The 22,617-nt window shown below is 40.3% G+C and overlaps 3 protein-coding genes and 1 pseudogene across 3 annotated transcripts; 2 read left to right on the plus strand and 2 right to left on the minus strand.

Moving 5' to 3' along the window:
- Positions 1 to 2,815: 2,815 nt before the first annotated feature.
- LOC119848025 (scale keratin-like) lies at positions 2,816 to 5,727 on the minus strand. Its single transcript, XM_038383385.2, has 2 exons — positions 5,700 to 5,727; positions 2,816 to 3,321 (listed from the first exon to the last, which is right to left on the minus strand). Exon 2 carries the CDS (start codon positions 3,299 to 3,301, stop codon positions 2,816 to 2,818), a length of 486 nt encoding a protein of 161 aa, XP_038239313.1. The 5' UTR covers positions 3,302 to 3,321; positions 5,700 to 5,727.
- Positions 5,728 to 11,274: 5,547 nt separating this feature from the next.
- Positions 11,275 to 12,256, plus strand: LOC119847867 (annotated as a pseudogene).
- A 2,689-nt stretch (positions 12,257 to 14,945) lies between these two features.
- On the minus strand, positions 14,946 to 15,539 carry LOC119848026 (scale keratin-like). Its single transcript, XM_038383386.2, has one exon. It carries the CDS (start codon positions 15,537 to 15,539, stop codon positions 15,051 to 15,053), a length of 489 nt encoding a protein of 162 aa, XP_038239314.1. The 3' UTR covers positions 14,946 to 15,050.
- A 6,028-nt stretch (positions 15,540 to 21,567) lies between these two features.
- On the plus strand, positions 21,568 to 22,613 carry LOC119847924 (scale keratin-like). Its single transcript, XM_038383164.2, has one exon. It carries the CDS (start codon positions 21,854 to 21,856, stop codon positions 22,358 to 22,360), a length of 507 nt encoding a protein of 168 aa, XP_038239092.1. The 5' UTR covers positions 21,568 to 21,853; the 3' UTR covers positions 22,361 to 22,613.
- Positions 22,614 to 22,617: the final 4 nt, after the last annotated feature.

Here is a 22,617-nt window from a genome sequence, read left to right on the forward strand (position 1 = left end):
ACGCTGCCCAGTGCACTGTGGGGTCAGAATTGATTATGGTTGCATGTTTTTGAATGTGGTTGTGCTGTTTTCCTAAACTAATACTTGGTCCCTTTCCCTGTTAGTTAAAACTCTTTTATTATACACAAATTCAGTGCTTGCAAGAGGGGAAATATTGGGTGTTTAGTTTTCCCAGATTACTGGATGGGGCTCAAGTAAATTCTGTTTTGTATTGTTAAGGGGAAACCCCAGATAATGAATCTAGCCCTTGTTGCTGCTGATTTCATCTAGCAGAAGGTGTTACAGTTATAAGAAATTAGATGGTAAGTAATTATTGTAGAGTCCCAAGTATATCTTGATATTAGTAAGACTTTTGACACAGTCCCACAGGAGAGTCTTATAAACAAACTAAGGAAACATTTCCCATTCACACATAGGATAACATGTACATTACACTCTTTTCAATCCCTCTGAAGCATTGGGCACTAGCAAGATACCACTGGTCCGACGTTGCAGGGCTATTCTTGTGTTCTTATCTTCATGACCTATGCACAAATTCGCTCTATTCTCAGCCTTGAAAGTGGAACTGAAGCAGGATCAAAATGATACATTTATTTTGTGTTCACCCCTGTGCCTAGAGCTGACTTAACTCAACCTAATGAAATTAGACCCTCCAGTCTGAAGAGGCATCCAGTCAAGTGAAATATGGTGAAAGCTCAGGGACTCAAGTGATGAGCAGAACAGGACACCTAAAGGTGACCCAATGGAGACTTCTGAATTGTGGCGAAAAGTGGCAGTAGGTGAAAGGAAAGAGGTCAGGGTTGTATAAAGTTTTAGATAGAGATGCAGTCAAGATTTTAATCCTATGACCTAACAAGACAGTGGTGTTTTTCTCAGACAATGCACCTGACAAAGAGAAGAAAGAGACCAATATAAAGCCTGCTTAGTCATTGGGAAGGATGGTTGAGGAATAAGTTTCTAGAGGAAATCAAATAATTCAGACTCTGACCAACTTTAGCACAGGACAGAAGGCCCTTCTCTTTCAGCAAACTACCCCGCCATGGCCAGAATAGTTCTTAAATTGCTATCTACGCTATAACCTGCACTTCCTATAACCAGGGAAGTAGGAAGAATAAAAGGTTATATGACGTTTCCTAAAGAACTCTTTATGGGACTTCAGGAACACAGGAATTGTTCTGTGATTCTTCGGGTCCTATATTCTTTGTGAAATAATACTCAATAACATCTGTTTCAGAGAAGTTCACCTAGGAAAAGTTTAGATCCTGTATTACTAGGACTATGCAAAATTTTCAGATAGATACCGTAAATAGATTGGAATGCTCCCAGAATGAGAAAATGTACCACCATCACCCTTTTCACATGGAGAGATGAGAGAGGAGAGGTTATTGATTTACCAACGATCGCTCAAGACGTGCGTGGCTAAACACAAGGCCAAGATTTTCAAAAGTGACTATTCATTTTAGTGCCCAACTTCAGACACCTTGAAAAATCCTGTTTTTCAATTTCCACGAAGGTGTCTTGAGCAGGAAACAGGACCATTCACATTTGAAATTCTTGACTTTCAGTTCTTCTGTGAATACATTTGCAGAAACAGAGCCTTGGAATTTTTTTTGGCGGGGGCGGGAGAGGAGGGAGGAGCATGAAATAAGCTAATTGTTTCTAGTGTAGTAACTGTCAGTTGGAGAAAATGGAGATGTGGACAAACTAGAGAGAGTCCAGAGGAGAGCTACAAAAATAACAAAAGGTTTAGAAACCTGACCTCTGAGGACTAGTTCAAAACACTGGACATGTTTAGTGTTGAGAAAAGCAGACAGATGCAGGAATGGATAACAGTTTTCAAGTATGTGAAGGGCTGTTATAAAGAGCATCCTGTTCAATTGTTCTGCGTGTCTGATGAAGATAAGATGAGTTGTAATTGGTTTAATCTGCAGCAAGGGAGACTGAGGTTGGATATTAGCAATAACTTTCTAACTATCATAGTTAAGCATAGATTTCACACTCCCTCAGGAAGTTGTGGAATCTCCATCATTGAAGGTGTTTATAAAGACATATAATCAAAGGCCAGTCAGGTCAGGTGCTCCCTCTGCACTGGGGGCTGGACTAGGTGACCTCTCAAGGTTCCTTTCAGCCCTATATTTCAAGGATTCTACATATTTTATGTAATATTTAGAGCAGGGAAATATATTCTAATTCCCTTTTGAGATTATCTGATTTGCTACTTAGTTATTCACTTGAGTTGGAGGGATGTAGTGCAGGGGGCTGATACTGAGCATCTGTACTGGGGTGAATTTCACCAAAATACCTTTCGATAGAAAGAAGGGAGGAGAATGTAAAAATAGAATACCAATGCTATGATGCAGAATAATTTTTAATGGGAATGAGCAGCGGAGCACACACTTGCAGAATGAATTAATGCAGAGTACAAAGAATGTATTTTCAGGGTTACAATATGAGCAAGAACCAATCACCCACTCCAAAGAGATGCTTTTCACACAAGATGATCTGCTTTTTATCTTGAAGCTGCTGACTTTGAAAATCACGTGTCTTTTTCAACCAAGTGACTTGTTTTAGCTAGTTCAACATCAAAGAGTACAAAGCACAATAGGAGCATAAGACTAAGCTGCAAAACCATTACAACATAAACCTACACTAATATGTAACAAGTGGAAGACACAGATAGGCCTGACTTATAGAGGCGATGAACATCCAGAGTCTGCAAGTAGAGTTGTAGACATCATTGTCTATTAGGTCAGTAAAGAATCTCTTTCTTGTCATTTCCTGATTGTTTCTCATTCCATGGATTGTACTTCCGGGTTTAACATGGCCCACAATTTCCATAGCTGGACCCAGAATATCCTCCCCCAGAAATGGTACGATATGACTTCCTGCTATAACCACATGAGCCCCCATAACCATATGAGCCTCCATAACCACCCCCATAACCACCCCTGGCTCCTCCCCCATAAACAACAATGTTACCTCCCCCGTAACCACCACCATAATCTCCCCCATAACCACCACCATAACTACCCCCAGAACCGATTGAGCCTCTGAAATCTCCACCAGAACCATATGAGATTCCAGGTCTTGCGGGCAAATATGGTAAGGTTGTTCCCACAATGCTGTCTTGAGGGCAAGTAGCGAGAGTTGGTCCTGGGAATCTCACAACAACTGGTGGCGCATAGACCACTGCACTCGAGTCTCCACATGATGTGACACACGGCTCGTTGCGGACGTCAATACATGGGCGTGGGACTATATCAGGATAGCAATCCTGGGGTGGGCAATAAGAGTAAGACATCTTCTGTGATGGAGAGAATCCTGAAAAACACAGGAGGGAGGAAAATGTAAGATACAACTGAAAGTGGAAAAAGTGATTCAGGCATTGAGTTTTAGAGTAATGGGGGTTAGGTAGGTAGATAAGTTTTGTTGAAGGCCACATATCTGCTCCTGTTTCTTCCTTCTATTCCTCTGAACCCTTTGCCCCTTAGGCTTCAGAAACAAAAATAAACTAAAATAATTCCAAGCAATTTCATGAGAAGTTACCTTTTCACTGCTCCATGCAAGCATAAAGCTGCACAACGCACAAGTGAAGTGAGTGGTTATTTTCGCTGGGAAACAATATTAATAGCACAGAGGATAGATGCAAGTGACTTGCTCACCATCATTAGTGAGTCATTGGATGAGTTGGAAGCAGAATTTAGGCCTTCCTCGTGGCTATTTGTGATAGAATTGATCATTAGGAAATTCCAATAGCTCCTAATTGCTGCAACTGAGACTAGGGCCCCATTGTGACAGGCACTGTACAACAAACAAAGAGTAAGACCAGGGATAAGGAGCTCACCTGGGAGGTGTCAGATCTGGGGTCAAGTTGCTGCTCTGACTTTGACAGAGTGAGATTCTGAAAACAGGTCTCCTAAATCTGAGCAGAGTGCTCTAACCACTGGTCTATCAGGTTTCAGAGTAGCAGCCGTGTTAGTCTGTATTCGCAAAAAGAAAAGGAGTACTTGTGGCACCTTAGAGACTAACAAATTTATTAGAGCATAAGCTTTCGTGAGCTACAGCTCACTTCATCGGATGCATGCAAGGTGCCACAAGTACTCCTTTTCTTTTTGCACTGGTCTATCAGATATTCTAGAACACCCTCATGCCACGAGCCCATCAAAGCCCAAATGTGGTCACCTTCAATTGTATCTGTGGTGCGTGTTGAACTGGTAGGTGTGCCCAGAGGCAACCTAATGCACTATAAGCCATAGGTGAGATCGGGGGGAAATTCCCTCTGGGGCCAGGACACTGAGCACCATGGGAGAATCAGGACATTGGTGGTTTTGTGCATGTGCACAAATAGAAATTTAGGTGCTGAGAGAATTTAGGTGCCTGTAGTGTTAGCTTTCAGAGTAGCAGCTGTGTTAGTCTGTATTTGCAAAAAGAAAAGGAGTACTTGTGGCACCTTAGAGACTAACAAATTTATTTGAGCATAAGCTATCATGAGCTACAGCTCACTTCATCAGATGCAGTGTTAGCAGTTTGGAAAACGTCAGTGTCACCTTATTGTTGGACTTCATTGCCTAAAGGGGACCTTAGATACTTAAGTCTCTTTGTTGATGTAGCTTCAGGAGATTAGAGTGCCAGCTTTCAATGTAACTGCACTATCTGAGTACTGAGCTGTTTGAGAAGCTCGTCCTATAGGACTTGCCCACCATCACATATGAAATCCAATGCAGAAACCTAATGCAGATTAACTGAGTCCTTGTCCTCTGCCCTGACCACAGGACCTTCTGTTCTCACCAGCTCAAGAGGAATGAGTTAAAAAACATAGAGTCTAATGACTAAACCCACAGTAGAATCTATTTCCCTTATGGATGCCTGGAATTTTCAAATTGTTTTGGAAAGTTTACCAGAAAAAAGTGCAGAGACACTATTAAGAATGCAGTTAGCCCTGTTAACTGAGCTCAAAAGTGGGGCTAGAACCCTGATCTGATCTAAGTCATCATAGCTACCTTTAGTTCAAAGGTCTTATTTCAACTTACACCAGGTAAAGATCTGGATTGAAGATTACAAGTTGCACCAATAACACTTTATATTTTGCGATACTGGTAAGCTCAGTGCTTGAACTCATCCAGTATCCTGCCTCTAACGAAGAGGCTAGAATTGCCCTGAAGAAGAATTCACATATAGCACTTCCAACTTCTCAAATTTACCTTGATCTGGATCATCTACTAAACTAAAAAGAACAATCAGGTTGCATTTCAATTGTTATATTTCAAAACTGATCTCCAGGGTTTTATGGAAACAGCAGGATCAGATCATCCCCTCATGGAAATACCTCTGAATCCAGTGGAGTCGGCTCAAGGTATGGCAATCTTATTTATCTATAATGGGTTAGAAAAAAGCTGTCCATTCTTAAAGTCGTTTAAGGGTGCAATTTTTCAGAATTGTGTAATTGGATTTACATAGCCTACCCTAGTATAATTATTGAGAATAGATGTCCCAGTCCCATTTGTTAATCCTAGCATGATATTTTTAAAGTCAGCATCCACCAAGGCCTGCAACGGACTAGTTCAAGAAAGAACTTTTTTTGAAAGAAAGAACTAACCTCCTCAATATTGCTAATATTACAGACTGTTGGTGCAGGTTCAATCCATAGTTAAACTATCTCTAAACCAACAACTAGAGTAGTTTGAATTCAATAGACTTACCCAGTTCACCAAGGGGATGAAGTCAAGAGAGGTGGATAGAACAACCCGGCCTTGCAAGCACTTTTATATGCCTTCTTAGACAATGAGAAGGCTAGGAAACACCCTTTCTGTACTAAGAAATTATTGGTAACAAAACAAAGTGTTTTTCTCGATGGGTAATACCTCTAATGTTTGCAAGAGTCTTGATCATGATTAATCAATTACTCAATTCTCAGTTCCACATAGATGACATGAACATTTCATCTTAAATCCTTATGGGCAAGATACCTCCCTGGTATTATCCCTCTGATCTCCTTGGTGTTGACACAGGTATAAATCCATTTCCATTTCATTAGTACTCCATTGAAAACTTCAAAATAAGAGGGTGACTCAGAGGTGTATCAAGATAACAATCTGCTGTGACATACAGGATTCCATGTTATTTCATTAAATCCCGACTAGTATCTAATTAGTGTCAAGGTGGAATTCACCTTTCTAAATCCTTCTAGGGTGGGAGACATTATTCTGCATGCTAAGTATTCTCACCCTTAGCTATACCATGTATGTTTGAGCCAACACCCTTCTGAAGTGCATGAATGTCTCTCCAATCAGTTCAATGGCCTTGGAACCAAGCCTTTTGGGTTACAATACTGTGGTGGACACATGACCAGGAGAATGGCACAAACTGATAAATTAAATGGTAATAAGTCACCAGGGCCAGATGGTATTCACCCAAGAGTTCAGAGGGAACACAAATATGAAATTACCTAAGTACTAACTGTGGTAAAAAGTCTATTTCTTACAGCAGCCTCTCTATCAGATGATTGATGGATATCTAATGTGATGCCGATTTTTGAAAATGGCTCTTAAGTTCAGTACAAGATAAATTGTTTGAAACTATAGTAAAGATCAGTATTATCAGCCATATAGAGGAACATGATATGCTGGGGAAAAGTCAATATGGCTTTTGTGAAGGGAAGTCATGGTTTACTAATAATTAGAATTCTTTGAGTCAGTCAAGAAATATATGGACATGGGTGATCCAGTGGAGAACTGAGACTTGGACTTTCAGAAAGTCTTTGACAAGTTCCCACACCAAATGCTCTTAAAAAAACTAAGCAGTTATGGGGTAAAAGGGGAAGTTCTCTCATGGATCAGTAACCAGTTAATATATAATGGGAAAGGGGTAGAAAGGAAACTTTTAGTTTTCAAAGTGGAAAGAGGTAAACAGTGGGCTCCTTCAAGGAACTGTACTCAGACCAGTGCTCTTTAATGTATTCATAAATGATCCGGAAAAAGAGCTAAACTTTGAATCGGCAAAGTTTGCAGACCACACAAAATAGTTATGCTAGTTAAGTGCTGTGCATATAGCAAAGAGTTACAAAGAAATCTTACAAAACTGGGCGACTGGGCAAGAAAATGGTAGTATGATTTCAAGTCGACAAATGCAAAGTAATACAAATTGGAAAACATAATCTCAATTATTCACTAACATGATGGGGTCTAATTTAGTTGTTGCCACTCAAGAAAGATCTTGGAATTATTGTGGGGAGTTTTCTGAAAACGTCTACTCCATCCTAGAATCACAGAAATGTAGGACTGGAAGGGACCTTAGGAGGTCATGTAGTCAGGTCCCCTGCACTCATGGCAGATCTAAGTTTTATCTAGACCATCCCTGACAGGTGTTTATCTAACCTGCTCTTAAGATCTCTATTGATGGAGATTCCACAACCTCCCTGAGCAATTTATTCCAGTGCTTAACCACCCTGGCAGTTCGGAAGTTTTCCTAATGTCCAATCTAAACCACCCAATCTGCAATTTGAGACCATTGCTTCTTGTCCTATCCTCAGAGGTTAAGGAGAACAAGTTTTCTCCATCCTCCTGCTAACAGCATTTTATGTGCTTGAAAATTGTTATCATGCCTCCTCTCAGTCTTCTCCTCTCTAGAGTATACAAACCCAATTTCTGCAATGTTCCCTCATAGGTCATGTTTTCTAGACCTTTAATCATTTTTGTTGCTCTTCTCTGATGATCCCGAATGACTCCGATACCAACTCAGTCAGCTCCTTGAGTATTCAAGCATGTATTTCACCAGGCCCTGGTAACTTGAAGACATCTGATTTGTCTAATTGTTTTTAACTTGTTCTTTCCCTATTTTAGCCTCTGATCCTACTTCATTTTCACTGGTGTTTACTACATTAGACATCTTATCATTACTAACCTTTCTGGTGAAAATTGAAATAAAAAGTCATTTAACACATTGTGGATAAGTCATGAACATAAGAATACCCTGCAGGGTTAGAACAATGGTCAATCTAGCCCAGTATCCTATCTTCCAACAGTGGCCGGTGTCAGATGCTTCAGCAAATGTGAACAGAAATGGGCAATTTGTCATCCAGTCCCAGTTTCTAGTCGTCAAAGGTTCAGGAACACCCAGAAGATGGGGTTGCCTTCCTGACCAACTGGGTAACTAGGCATAGATGGACCTATCTTCTATGGGCCTAATTCTTTTTTGAATCCAGTAATCATTTTGGCCTTGTCCCCTGGGAACACAGATTGACTGTGTGTTACATATAGAAGTACTACCTCGTGTTTGTTTTAAATTGCTGCCTATTAATTTCTTTGGGTGACCCCTGGTTCATGTGTTATGTGAATGGGTAAAAGCACTTCCTTACGGATTTCCATTAAATGATACATGATTTTGTAGACCTTTGTCATGTTCCCCCCTCAGTCCTCTCTTTTCCAAGTTGAACATTCTTAGTCATTTTAATCTTGCCTCATATGGAAGCTGTTCTATACCCTTAAACATTCGTGTTGCCCTTCTCTGGATTTATATCTTTTTTGAGATGGGGTGACCAGAACCGCATGCAGTATTCCAGGGGTGGCATACCATAGATTTATACAGTGGCATTACAATGTTTTTCTGTCTTCTTAACATTCTCTTAGCATTTTTGACTGCTGCTGGACATTGAGCAGATATTTTCAGAGACCTACCTTCAGTGAGTTTGAAATCTCTTTCCTGAGGGGTAACAGCTAATTTAAACCCCATCATTTTGTATGTAGAGTTGGGATGATATTATCCAATATGCATTACTTTGCCTTTTCCAACATGCAATTTCATCTGCCATTTTTTTGCCCGTCACCCAGTTTTGTAAGATCCTTTTGTAACTCTTTGCAGTATGCTTCAACTTAACTATCTGGAGTAATTTTGTGTGGTCTACAAACTTTGCCAGCTCAGAATATACCCCCTTTTTCATTTATGAGTACGTTGAACAGCGCTGGTCCCAGTACAGATCCTTGAAGGAGCCAGCTATTTACCTCTTTCCACTTTGAAAACTGAACATTTTCTTCCTACCCTTTTCCTCCCTATGTTTTAACCAGTTACTGATTCATGAGAGGACCTTCCCTCTTATCCCATAACTGCTTCATTTACTAAAGGGCTTTCAGTGCAGGAGCTTGTCAAAGACTTTCTGAAAGTCCAAGTATACATTCTCCTCTGGAACATCCTTCTCCACGTATTTGTTGACCAACTCAAAGAATTCTAATGATTTTTAAGAGATGATTTCTCTGCACAAAGTCATATTAATTCTGCCCCACTATATCCTGTTAATCTATGTGGCTGATCATTCTGATCTTTACCAAGTTGTAAACAATTTACCTTATACTGAATTTAGGAGACTTTTCTCAAATTTGGCATCACATTAGTTATCTGCCAGTCATCTCATAGAGAGGCTGAATTAAGCAATAGGCTAGTTACCACGGTTAGTAGTTCTGCAATTTTATATATGAGTTGCTTGTGAACTTTTGGGTGAACACCATCTGGTCCTGGTGACTTATTACCATTTAATCTTTCAGTTTGTGCTGTTGTCTTGGTCATGCGTCCAAAAAGTACTGTAACCCAGAAGGCCTGGTTCCAAGGCCATTGAACAGATTGGAGAGACATTCATGCAATTCCAAGGGTGTTTGCTGAAATACCCATTGTACCGGTAAGGGCGGGAATGCTAGACATGCAGAATAATATCTCCCACCCCACTAAGAATACAGAAGGGTGAATTCCACCTTGCCGCTAATTAGATACTAGTCAGCATTTCAAGAACGACATGGAATCCAGTACATCACAGCAGATTGTAATATTGATACACCTTCATATTTTGAAGTTATTCAATGAAGAAGTAATGCAATGGAACTGGATTTATACCTCTGTCAACACCAAATAGATCAGGAGATGATACCAGGAAGGTATGTTGCCCATAAAGCTTTCAGATTAAAGGAACTTCAGGGTGTAATACACATGTCATCCATATGTGAGATTGGGAATTGAGTAATTGATAAACCATGGCAAAGTCATTAAAATAATTAGAGGATAATAATTATAATCTTATAAAGCAAGAAAATATTTTGGTTAATTTGGTCAGTGATAATGCACGCAAGAAAACACTTTGGTTGTTTGGTTATTGAAAGGGTGTCTCCTATCCTTCCCATTGGTTAAGAAAGCATAAAAAAGTGCTTGCAACTCTGGGTTGTTCTATCCACTTCTCTTGACTTCATCCCCTTGGTGAACTGGATAAGTCTATTGAATTCAAATTACTCTAGTTGTTGCTTTAGTTTTAGTTTTAACTATGGATTGAACCTTCACCAATACTGGGTAATTTTAGCAATATTAATGTGGATAGTTTTTCTTTCTAAAAGAGACTCTCTGTAACTAGTCAGTTGCAGGCCTTGGCATTGGCAGACTTTAAAAATATCATGCTGGGATTTTCAAATCCACATATGGGATTGGGACACCGATTTGCAATAAATATAAGAGGGTACTGCATGTAAATCCATTACACAATACTGAAAACTCTCAGCCTTAAACTACTTTAGGAATGGACAGTTTTATTCTGACTCTTTATAGATAAATAGAATTGCCAGACTGTCAGCTGACTTCACTGGACTCACAGGTATTTGCATGAGGGGATGATCTGATCCTACAGTTTCCATAGAATACTGGAGATCAGTTTTGAAATGTAACAATTGAACAGCAACTTGATTGTTCTTTTTAGTTTAGTGGATGATCGAGATCTAAATAAGTTTGAGAGGTTGGAAGTGCTTTAAATGAATTTCCCTTCAGGGCAAATCTAGCCCCTAGTTTAGTGATGCTAAGAAGAAATTCTCCTTATGAGCAGTTTCCTCCATAATGGGCCACGTCGAGGACATTGGATGGGTTGGACCATGAGCTGACCCACTATGGCAAAACGTAAAGTCTTAAGGGTAGAACTTGTAATGTTCGATTCCGATCTTTAGCTGGTAGAAGCCGAAATAGCAGCTTTGAATTAAAAGTAGCTCTCACTGACTTCACAGGGTGTTGTGCAGCTTAATGGTTGCATGAAGCAGTGAAAAGGTAACTTGTTTTGAAATGCTGGGATTTTTTTTTTGTTTTTATTTTTTGGTGTGTGTTTGAAGCCTAAGGGGAATGGGTGCGAAGAAATAGAAGGAAGAAACGGGAGCAGATATGTGGCCTTCAACAAAATTTATCTACCTACCTAGCCCCCATTACTCTAAAACTCAAAGCCTGAATCTCATTTCCACTATCAGTTGTGCCTCATGTTTTCTTTCCTCCCTCCTGTGTTTTTCAGGACTCTCTCCATCACAGAAGATGTCTTACTGCCCACCCCAGGATTGCTATTATGATATATGCCCACGCCCATGTATTGACGTCCGCAACGAGCCGTGTGTCACATCATGTGGAGATTCGAGTGCAGTAGTTTATGCGCCACCAGTTGTTGTGAGATTCCCAGGACCAACTCTCGCTACTTGCCCTCAAGACAGCATTGTGGGAACAACCTTACCAAATTTGCCCGCAAGAGCTGGAGTCCCATATAGTTCTGGTGGAGGTTTCAGAGGCTCAATCGGTTCTGGGAGTAGTTATGGTGGTGGTTATAGGGGAGATTATGGTGGTTGTTATGGGTGAGTTAACATTGTTGTTTATGGGGGAGGTTACAATGGTGGTTATGGGAGTGGAGCCTGGGGTGGTTATGGGGGTGGTTATGGAGGGTCATATGGTTCTGGGGGCTCAGGTGGTTATAACAGGAAGTCATATCGTACCATTTCTGGGGGAGGATATTCTGGGTCCAGCTATGGAAATTGTGGGCCATGTTAAACCCAGAAGAACAATCCATGGAATGAGAAACAATCAGGAAATGATAAGATAGAGATTCGGCACTGATCTAATTGACAATGATGCCTACAACTCTACTTGCAGACTGTGGGTGATCATCAGCTCTGTAAATCAGGCCTATCGGTGTCTTCCACTAGTTACATATTAGTGTAGGTTTATGATCTAATGGTTTTGCAGCTTAGTCTTATGCTCCAATTGTGCTTTGTGCTCTTTGATGTTGAACTGGCTAAAATAAGTCCCTTGGTTGAAAAAGGGACGTGATTTTCAAAGTCAGTAGCTTCAAGACGGAAAGCAGATCATCTTGTGTGAAAAGAATCACTTTGGAGCGGGTGATTGGTTCTTGCTCGTATTGCAACCCTGAAAATACATTCTTTGTACTCTGCATTAATTCATTCTGCAAGTGTGTGCTTCGATGCTCATTCCCATTAAAAATTATTTTTCATCATAGCATTTGCCTTCTTTTTTTATTTCCTCCTCCCTTCTTTCAATCTAAAGCAATTTGGATGAAATTCACCCCAGTGCAGATGCTCAGTACGTGCCCCCTGCACTACAACCCTCCACCTCAAGGGAATAACTAAGCAGCAAAGTGCATTAACTGGTCAATAGCATGGTGCTGGCCATCTGCCCAGGGGAGATATTCCCCCTTGTTCTAAAAGTCTCAGAAGGGAATTAAAATATATTTCTCTACTCTAAATATGATATAAAATCGTAGAATCCTGGAACTATAGCGCTGGAATGAACTTTGGGATGTCACCTAATCCAGCCCCCTGTGCGGACGCAGGACCTGACATGACTGGTCTTTGTTGATCCTCTCCTTATAAACCGTCAATGATGGAGATTCCACAACTTCCCGTGAAAGCCTGAAATCAACGCTTTACAATCATAATACTTAGAAATTTATGGCCAGTATCTAACCCGTATCTCCCATCATGCAGATTAAGCCAATTACATCTCATGTTATCTTCAGTGGACATGCAGAACAATTAATCACCATGCTCTTTAAAATGGCCCTACACAAAACCACCAAGTTTCTCTTTCTGCAAAATGTATTCACAGAAGAACTGAAAACTAAGAATTTCAAAAGTGCTGGGTGCTAGATTCTGCTTGATACGTATCTTAGATCGATTCCCACCCCTCATCGTGTAGACCAGTCCTTAGATAGATAAATAGATTGTAATCTCCCCAGAATGAGTGATTTATCACCACCACCCTTTTTACTTATAGGGAGATGAAAGAGAATATTTATTTAGCAAAGATCACTCAAGACCCCTTTGGCGAAACCCAAGATGTCAATTTTCAAAAGCAACTGGTGATTTTGGATCCTAACTTCAGACATCTTGAAAAAATCCTTGTTTTTAGAAGTACTCACTGTCTATTCTCTGGACCCCTGTTCTCATGAATACCTCTCAAGCAGAATCGAGGATCATGCTTTTTTGAAATTCTTAGTTTTCAGTTCTTCTGTGAATACGTTTTTCAGGAACAGAGACTTAGAAATTTCGAGCATGAAACAAGCCAAGTGTTTCTAGTATAGTAAGTAGGCGTCAGTTGAAGAAAATTTATTATTCAATTAAAAATCCTTTCACTCATATTCTCTTAAGGGTTATGATTTTATTATTTTAGAGTCCAATCTATATCTTGATAATAGGAAAGTTTTTGACAGTCACCCCAGATATTCTTATAAGCCAACTTGGGAAACATTTCCCTCAACCACGTCAACCTAGAACTCTATATGTAGGGGGGTACCCAGAGGAGGTTATCCTGGGTCTTTTACTCCTCAGTATATTCTCTAATAACTTGAATAATGGCGTAGACAGTTCACTGATAATATTTGGAGAGGACACCAAGCTGAGAGAGGTTGCAAGCACTTTGGAAGACAGGATAAGAATTCAAAATGAGCTTCACTAATTGGAGACTTCATCTGAAATCAATAAAATGAAATTAAATAAAGGCTACTACAAAGGATGATGTTTGGGAAGGAAATTGTCACACTCGGATAGGCACTGGTGAGGCCTAATCTGGAGTTTTGTGTCCAGTTTGGGGCATCATACTTCAATAGGGAAGATGTGGACAATCTGGAGTAAGTCCAGAGGATAGCTACAAAAAAGGCAAAAGTTTTAGAAACCTGACGTCTGAGGAAAAATTGAAAGCACTGGGCCTGATTAGTGTTAAGAAAAGCAGACTGACGGGGCACCGGATAACGTGTTCAAGTATGCATAGCATACTTTAAAGAACATGGTGATCAATTATTCTGCATGTCCGCTGAAGATAAGATGCGATGTACATGGCTTAATCTGCATGATGGGAGATACAGGTTAGATATTAGCCATAACTTTCTAACTATAATGATTGTAAAGCATTGATTTCAGGCTTTCACGGGAAGTTGTAAATCACTGACGGTTTATAAGGAGAGGTTTGACAAAGACCAGTCAGGTCAGGTCCAGCGCCTGTAGAGGGGTCTGGACTAGGTGACATCCCAAGATTCCTTCCAGCCCTATAGTTCAAGGTTTCTACAATATTATGTAATATATAGAGCAGGGAAATATATTCTAATTCCCTTCTGAGACTTTTGGAACAAGGGGGAATATCTTCCCTGGGGAGATGGTCAGCAGCATGGTATTGACCAGTTGCTGCTTAGTTATTCCCTTGAGGTGGAAGGTTGCAGTACAGGATGCAGATACGGAGCATCTACACTGGGGTGAATTTCATCCAAATTGCTTTGGATAGAAAAAAGGGAGGAGAATGTAAAAGCAGAAGGCCAATGCTATGATGCAGAATAATTTTTAATGAGAATGACCAGTGGAGCACATACTTGCAGAACGAATTAATGCAGAGTACAAAGAATGTATTTTCAGGGTTACAATATGAGTAAGAACCAATAACCCGCTCCAAAGTGATGCTTTTCACACGAGATGATCTGCTTTCTGTCTTGAAGCTGCTGACTTTGAAAATCACGTCCCTTTTTCAACCAAGTGTCTTGTTTTAGCCAGTTCAACATCAAATAGCACAAAGCACAATTGGAGCATAAGACCAGGATGTAAAACAATTTCATCATAAACCTACACTAATATGTAACAACTGGAAGTCAGAGATATGCCTGATTTATGGACGTGTTGCAAGTAGAGTTGTAGGCATCATTGTCCATTAGATCAGTGGTGAATCTGTATTTTGTAATTTCCTGATTGTTTCTCATTCCATGGATCGTTCTTCTGGGTTTAACATGGCCCACAATTTCCATAGTTGGACCCAGAATATCCTCCCCCAGAAATGCTACGATATGACTTCCTGCTATAATCACATGAGCCCCCATAACCATATGAGCCTCCATAACCACCCCCATAATCACCCCTGGCTCCTCCCCCATAAACAACAATGTTACCTCCCCTGTAACCACCACCATTGTAACCCCCCCCATAACCACCACCATAGCTACCCCCAGAACCGATTGAGCCTCTGAAACCTCCACCAGAACCATATGAGACTCCAGGTCTTGCAGGCAAATTTGGTAAGGTTGTTCCCACGATGCTGTCTTGAGGGCAAGTAGCGAGAGTTGGTCCTGGGAATCTCACAACAACTGGTGGCGCATAAACCACTGCACTCGAATCTCCACATGATGTGACACACGGCTCGTTGCGGACGTCAATGCATGGGTGTGGGCATATATCATAATAGCAATCCTGGGGTGGGCAATAAGAGTAAGACATCTTCTGTGATGGAGAGAATCCTGAAATACACAGGAGGGAGGAAAACGTAAGCTCCAACTGATGTGGAAAAAGAGACTCAGGCATTGAGTTTTAGAGTAATGGGGGTTAGATAGGTAAATAAGTTTTGTTGAAAGCCACATATCTGCTCCTGTTTCTTCCTTCTATTCCTCTGAACCCTTCTGCCTTAGGCTTCAGAAACAAATATAAACTAAAATAATTCCAAGCAATTTCATGAGAAGTTACCTTTTCACTGCTCCATGAAAGCATAAAGCTGCACAACAGACAAATGAAGTGAGTGGTTATTTTCGCTGGGAAACAATATTAACAGCACAGAGGATAGATGCAAGTGACTTGCTCACTGATCTCCAGGGTTTTATGGAAACAGAAGGATCCGATCATCCCTCATGCAAATACCTTTGAATCCAGTGGAGTTGGCTCAAGGTCTGGCAATCTTACTTATCTATAACGGGTCAGAATAAAGCTGTCCATTCCTAAAGTCGTTTAAGGCTGCAATTTTTCAGAATTGTGTAATGGATTTACATAGCCTATCCTAGTATAATTATTGGGAATGGGTGTCCCAGTCCCATTTGTTAATCCTAGCATGATATTTTTAAAGTCGGCATCCACCAAGGCCTGCAGCGGACTAGTTCCAGAGAGCCTCTTTTGGAAAGAAAGAACTAACCTCCTCAATATGGCTAATATTACAGACTGTTGGTGCAGGTTCAGTCCATAGTTAAACTATCTCTAAAACAACAACTAGAGTACTTTGAATTCACTAGACTTACCCAGTTCACCAAGGGGATGAAGTCAAGAGAGGTGGATAGAACAACCGAGCCTTGTAAGCACTTTTGTATGCCTTCTTAGCCAATGAGAAAGCTAGGAGACACCTTTTCTGTACTAAGAACTTATTGGTAACAAAACAAAGTGTATTTCTCGATGGGTAACACCTCTAATAAGTGCAATAGTCTTGATCATGATTAATTAATTACTCGATTCTCAGTTCCACATAGATGACATGAACATTTCATCTTAAATCTTTATGGGCAAGATACCTCCCTGATATTATCCCTCTGATCTCCTTGGTGTTGACACAGGTATAAATCCAGTTCCATTTCATTAGTACTCCATTGAAAAACTTCAAAATAAGAGGATGACTCAGAGGTGTATCAAGATTACAATCTGTTGTGACATACAGGATTCCATTTTATTTCATTAAATCCTGACTAGTATCTAGTTAGTGACAAGGTGGAGTTCACCTTTCTAAATCCTTCTAGGGTGGGAGACATTATTCTGCATGCTTAGTATTCTCACCCTTAGCTATACCATGTATGTTTGAGCCAACACCCTTTTGAAGTGCATGAATGTCTCTCCAATCAGTTCAGGCCAGGCCTTTTGGGTTACAATACTGTGGTGAAAACATAACCAGGGCAATGGCACAAACTGATAAATTAAATGGTAATAAGTCACCAGAACCAGATGGTATTCACCCAAGAGTTCAGAAGGAACTCAGATATGAAGTTGCCTAAGTACTAACTATGGTAAGAAGTCTATCGCTTACAGCAGCCTCTCTATCAGATGATTGACGGATATCTAATGTGATTCCGATTTTTAAAAATGGTTCTTAAGTTCAGTACAAGGTAACTTGTTTGAAACTATAGTAAAGATCAGTATTCTCAGCCATATAGAGGAACATGATATTCTGGGGAAGAGTCAATATGGCTTTTGTGAAGGGAAGTCATGGCTTACTAATAATTGGAATTCTTTGAGTCAGTCAACAAATATATGGACAAGGGTGATCCAGTGGAGAATGGGGACTTGGAGTTTCAGAAAGTCTTTGACAAGCTCCCACACCAAATGCTCTTAAACAAACTAAGCAGTTATGGGGTAAAAGGGAAAGTTCTCTAATGGATCAGTAACCAGTTAATATATAATGGGAAAGGGGTAGAAAGGAAATTTTTAGTTTTCTAAGTGGAAAGAGATAAACAGTGGGCTCCCTCAAGGAGTTGTATTGAGACCAGTGCTCTTTAATGTATTCATAAATGATCTGGAAAAAGAGCTAAACAAAGTTTGCAGACCACACAAAATACTTACGATAGTTAGTGCAGTGCATACTACAAAGAGTTACAAAGAGATCTTACAAAACTGGGTGACTGGGCAAGAAAATGGTAGTACGATTTCAAGTCGACAAATGCAAAGTAATACAGATTGGAAAATATAATCACAATTATACACTAAGAATGATGGGGTCTAATTTAGTTGTTGCCACTCAAGAAAGATCTTGGAATTATTGTGGGGAGTTTTCTGAAAACGTCCGCTCCATCCTAGAATCACAGAAATATAGGACTGGAAGGACCTTAGGAGGTCATGTAGTCCAGTCCCCTGCACTCATGGCAGGACTAAGTTTTATCTAGACCATCCCTGACAGGCGTTTATCTAACCTGCTCTTAAGATCTCTATTGATGGAGATTCCACAACCTCCCTGGGCAATTTATTCCAGTGCTTAACCTCCGTGGCAGTTCAGAATTTTTTCCTAATGTCCAATCTAAACCACCCAATCTGCAATTTGAGACTATTTCTTCTTGTCCTATCCTCAGAGGTTAAGGAGAACAAGTTTTCTCCATCCTCCCACTAACAACATTTTATGTGCTTGAAAATTGTTATCATGCCCCCTCTCAGTCTTCTCGTCTCCAGAGTATACAAACCCAATTTCTGCAATGTTCCCTCATAGGTCATGTTTCTAGACCTTTAATCATTTTTGTTGCTCTTCTCTGATGATCCCGAATGACTCCGATACCAACTCAGTCAGCTCCTTGAGTATTCAAGCATGTATTTCATCAGGCCCTGGTAACTTGAAGACATCTGATTTGTCTAATTGTTTTTAACTTGTTCTTTCCTTATTTTAGCCTCTGATCCTAATTCATTTTCACTGGTGTTTACTACATTAGACATCTTATCATTACTAACCTTTTTGGTGAATATTGAAATAAAAAGTCGTTTAACACATTGTGGATAAGTCATGAACGTAAGAATGCCCTGCAGGGTTAGAACAATGGTCAATCTAGCCCAGTATCCTATCTTCCAATAGTGGCCGGGGCCAGATGCTTCAGCAAGAGGGAACAGAAAAGGGCATTTAGTTCTCCAGTCCCCGCTTCTAGTCGTCACATGTTCAGGAACACCCAGAACATGGCGTTGCCTTCCTGACCAACTGGGTAAGTAGGCACAGATGGACCTATCTTCTCTGAACTCGCCTATTTCTCTTTTGAATCCAGTTATCATTTTGGCCTTGTCCCCTGGGAACAAGTTGCACAGATTGACTGTGTGTTACATGAAGAACTACTTCCTCATGTTTGTTTTAAACTTGCTGCCTATTAATTTCTTTGGGTGACCCCTGGTTCATGTCTTATGTGAAAGGGTAAACAGCACTTTCTTATGTATTTCCATTACATGATACATGATTTTGTAGACCTCTGTCACGTTCCTCAATCCTCCTTTTCCAAGTTGAACACTCTTAGTCATTTTAATCTTGCCTCATATGGAAGCTGTTCTATACCCTTAAACATTCGTGTTGCCCTTCTCTGGACTTATATCTTTTTTGAGATGGGGTGACCAGAACCGCATGCAGTATTCCAGGGGTGGCACACCATAGATTTATACAGTGGCATTACAATGTTTTTCTGTCTTCCTAACATTCTCTTAGCATTTTTGACTGGTGGTGGACATTGAGCAGATATTCTCAGAGACCTACCTTCAGTGAGTTTAAAATCTCTTTCCTGAGGGGAAACAGCTAACTTAAACCCCATCATTGTGTGTAGAGTTGGGATGATGTTTTCCAATGTGCATTACTTTGCCTTTTCCAACATGCAATTTCATCTGCCATTTTCTTGCCAGTCACCAGGTTTTGTAAGATCCCTTTGTAACTCTTTGCACTATGCTTCAACTTAACTATCTGGAGTAATTTTGTGTGGTCTGCAAACTTTGACAACTCACAGTATACCCCCTTTTTCATTTATGAGTAAGTTGAACAGCACTAGTTCCAGTACAGATCCTTGAAGAAACCAGCTATTTACCTCTTTCCACTTTGAAAACTGAACATTTTCTTCCTACCCTTTTCCTCCCTATATTTTAACCAGTTACTGATTCATGAGAGGACCTTCCCTCTTATCCCATATCTGCTTAGTTTACTAAAGGGCTTTCAGTGCAGGAGCTTGTCAAAGACTTTCTGAAAGTCCAAGTATACATTCTCCTCTGGAACTCCCTTCTTCACGTATTTGTTGACCAACTCAAAGAATTCTAATGATTTTTAAGAGATGATTTCTCTTCACAAAGTCATATTGTTTCTGCCCCAGTGTATCATGTGGCTGATCATTCTGATCTTTACCAAGTTGCAACCACTATAGCTGATACTGAATTTAGGAGACTTTTCTCAAAATTGGCGTCACATTAGTTATCTGCCAGTCATCTCATAGAGAGGCTGATTTAAGCAATAGCCTAGTTACCACAGTTAGCAATTCTCCAATTTTATATATGAGTTCCTTCTGAACTTTTGTGTGAACACCATCCGGTCCTGGTGACTTATAACCATTTAATTTATCAGTTTGTGCTATTGTCCTGGTCATGTGTCTAGCACAGTATTGTAACCCAGAAGGCCTGGTTCCAACACCATTGAACTGATTGGAGAGACATCCATGCAATTCCAAAGGGTGTTGGCTGAAATACCCAGTCTACCAGTACGGGCGGGAATGCTAGATATGTAGAATAATATCTCCCACCCCACTAAGAATACAGACGGGTGAATTCCACCTTGCCGCTTATTAGATACTAGTCAGCATTTCAAGAACAACATGGAATCCCGTACATCACAGCAGATTGTAATATTGATACACCTTCATATTTTGAAGTTAGTCAATGAAGAAGTAATGCAATGGAAGTGGATTTATACCTCTGTCAACACCAAGGAGATCAGTGGGATGATAACAGGAAGGAATGTTGCCCATAAATATTTCAGATTAAAGGAACTTCAGAGTGTAATACGCATGTCATCCATATGTGGGATTGCGAATTGAGTAATTGATGAACCATGGCAAAGTCTTTAAAATAATTAGAGGATAAAAATAATTATCATATAAAGCAAGAAAATATTTTGTTTCGTCAGTGGTAATGCTTAAAATGTATAAAAGTGCTTGCAACTCAGGGTTGTTCTATCCACTTCTCTTAACTTCATCCCCTTGGTGAACTGGGTAAGTCTATTATTGAATTCAAATTACTCTAGTTGTTGCTTTAGTGTTGCTTTTAACTATGGATTGAACCTTCACCAATACTGTGTGATTTTAGCAATATTAATGGCAGTAGTTTTTCTTCCCAAAAGAGACTCTCTGTAACTAGTCAGTTGCAGGCCTTGGCAGTGGCAGACTTTAAAAATATCATGCTGGGATTTTCAAATCCACATATGGGATTGGGACACCGATTTGCAATAAATATAATAGGGTAGTGAATGTAAATCCATTAAACAATTCAGAAAACTCTCAGCCTTAAACTACTTTAGGAATGGACAGTTTTATTCTGACTCTTTAGGGATAAATAGAATTGCCAGACCGTCAGCTGAGTTCACTGGACTCACAGGTATTTGCATGAGAGGATAATCTGATCCTATAGTTTCCATAGAATACTAGAGATCAGTTTTGAAATGTAACAATGGAACAGCAACTTGATTGTTCTTTTTAGTTTAGTGGATGATCAAGATCTAGATAAGTTTGAGAGGTTGGAAGTGCTTTAAATAAATTTCCCTTCAGGGCAAATCTAGCCCCTAGTTTAGTGATGCTAAGAAGAAATTCTCCTTATGAGCAGTTTCCTCCATAATGGGCCACGTCGAGGACTTTGGATGAGTTGGACCATGAGCTGACCCACTATGGCAAAACGTAAAGTCTTAAGGGTAGAACTTGTGCTGTTCGATCCCGATCTTTAGCTGGTAGAAGCTGAAATAGCAGCTTTGAATTAAAAGTAGCTCTCACTGACTTCACAGGGTGTTGTGCAGCTTAATGGTTGCATGAAGCAGTGAAAAGGTAACTTGTTTTGAAATAGCTGGAATTTTATTTTTGTTTTTATTTTTTGGTGTGTGTTTGAAGCCTAAGGGGAATGGGTGCGAAGAAATAGAAGGAAGAAACGGGAGCAGATGTGGCCTTCAACAAAACTTATTTACCTACTTCGCCCCGATTACTCTAAAACTCAAAGCCTGAATCTCTTTTTCCACTATCAGTTGTGTCTCATGTTTTCTTTACTCCCTCCTGTGTTTTTCAGGACTCTCTCCATCACAGAAGATGTCTTACTGCCCACCCGAGGATTGCTATTATGATATATGCCCACGCCCATGTATTGACGTCCGCAACGAGCCGTGTGTCACATCATGTGGAGATTCGACTGCAGTGGTTTATGCGCCACCAGTTGTTGTGAGATTCCCAGGACCAACTCTCGCTACTTGCCCTCAAGACAGCATTGTGGGAACAACCTTACCCAATTTGCCCGCAAGAGCTGGAGTCCCATATAGTTCTGGTGGAGGTTTCAGAGGCTCAATCGGTTCTGGGGTTAGTTATGGTGGTGGTTATGGGGGAGGTTACAATGGTGGTGGTTACTGGGGAGGTAACGGTGTTGTTTATGGGGGAGGTTACAATGGTGGTTATGGGAGTCGAGCCTGGGGTGGTTATGGGGGTGGTTATGGAGGGTCATATGGTTCTGGGGGCTCATGTGGTTATAACAGGAAGTCATATCGTAGCATTTCTGGAGGAAGATATTCCGGGTCCGGCTATGGAAATTGTGGGCCATGTTAAACCCAAAAGAACGATCCATGGAATGAGACACAATCAGGAAATGACAAGATAGAGATTCACCACTGATCTAATGGACAATGATACCTACAACTCTACTTGCAGACTGTGGGTGTTCATCAGCTCTGTAAATCAGGCCTATCGGTGTCTGCCACTTGTTACTTATTAGTGTAGGTTTATGATCCAATGGTTTTGCAGCTTAGTCTTATGCTCCTATTGTGCTTTATGCTATCTGATGTTGAACTGACTAAAATAAGTCA

This window comes from Dermochelys coriacea, chromosome 24 (genome assembly GCF_009764565.3).
Source record: "Dermochelys coriacea isolate rDerCor1 chromosome 24, rDerCor1.pri.v4, whole genome shotgun sequence".
NCBI lineage: Eukaryota > Metazoa > Chordata > Testudines > Dermochelyidae > Dermochelys > Dermochelys coriacea.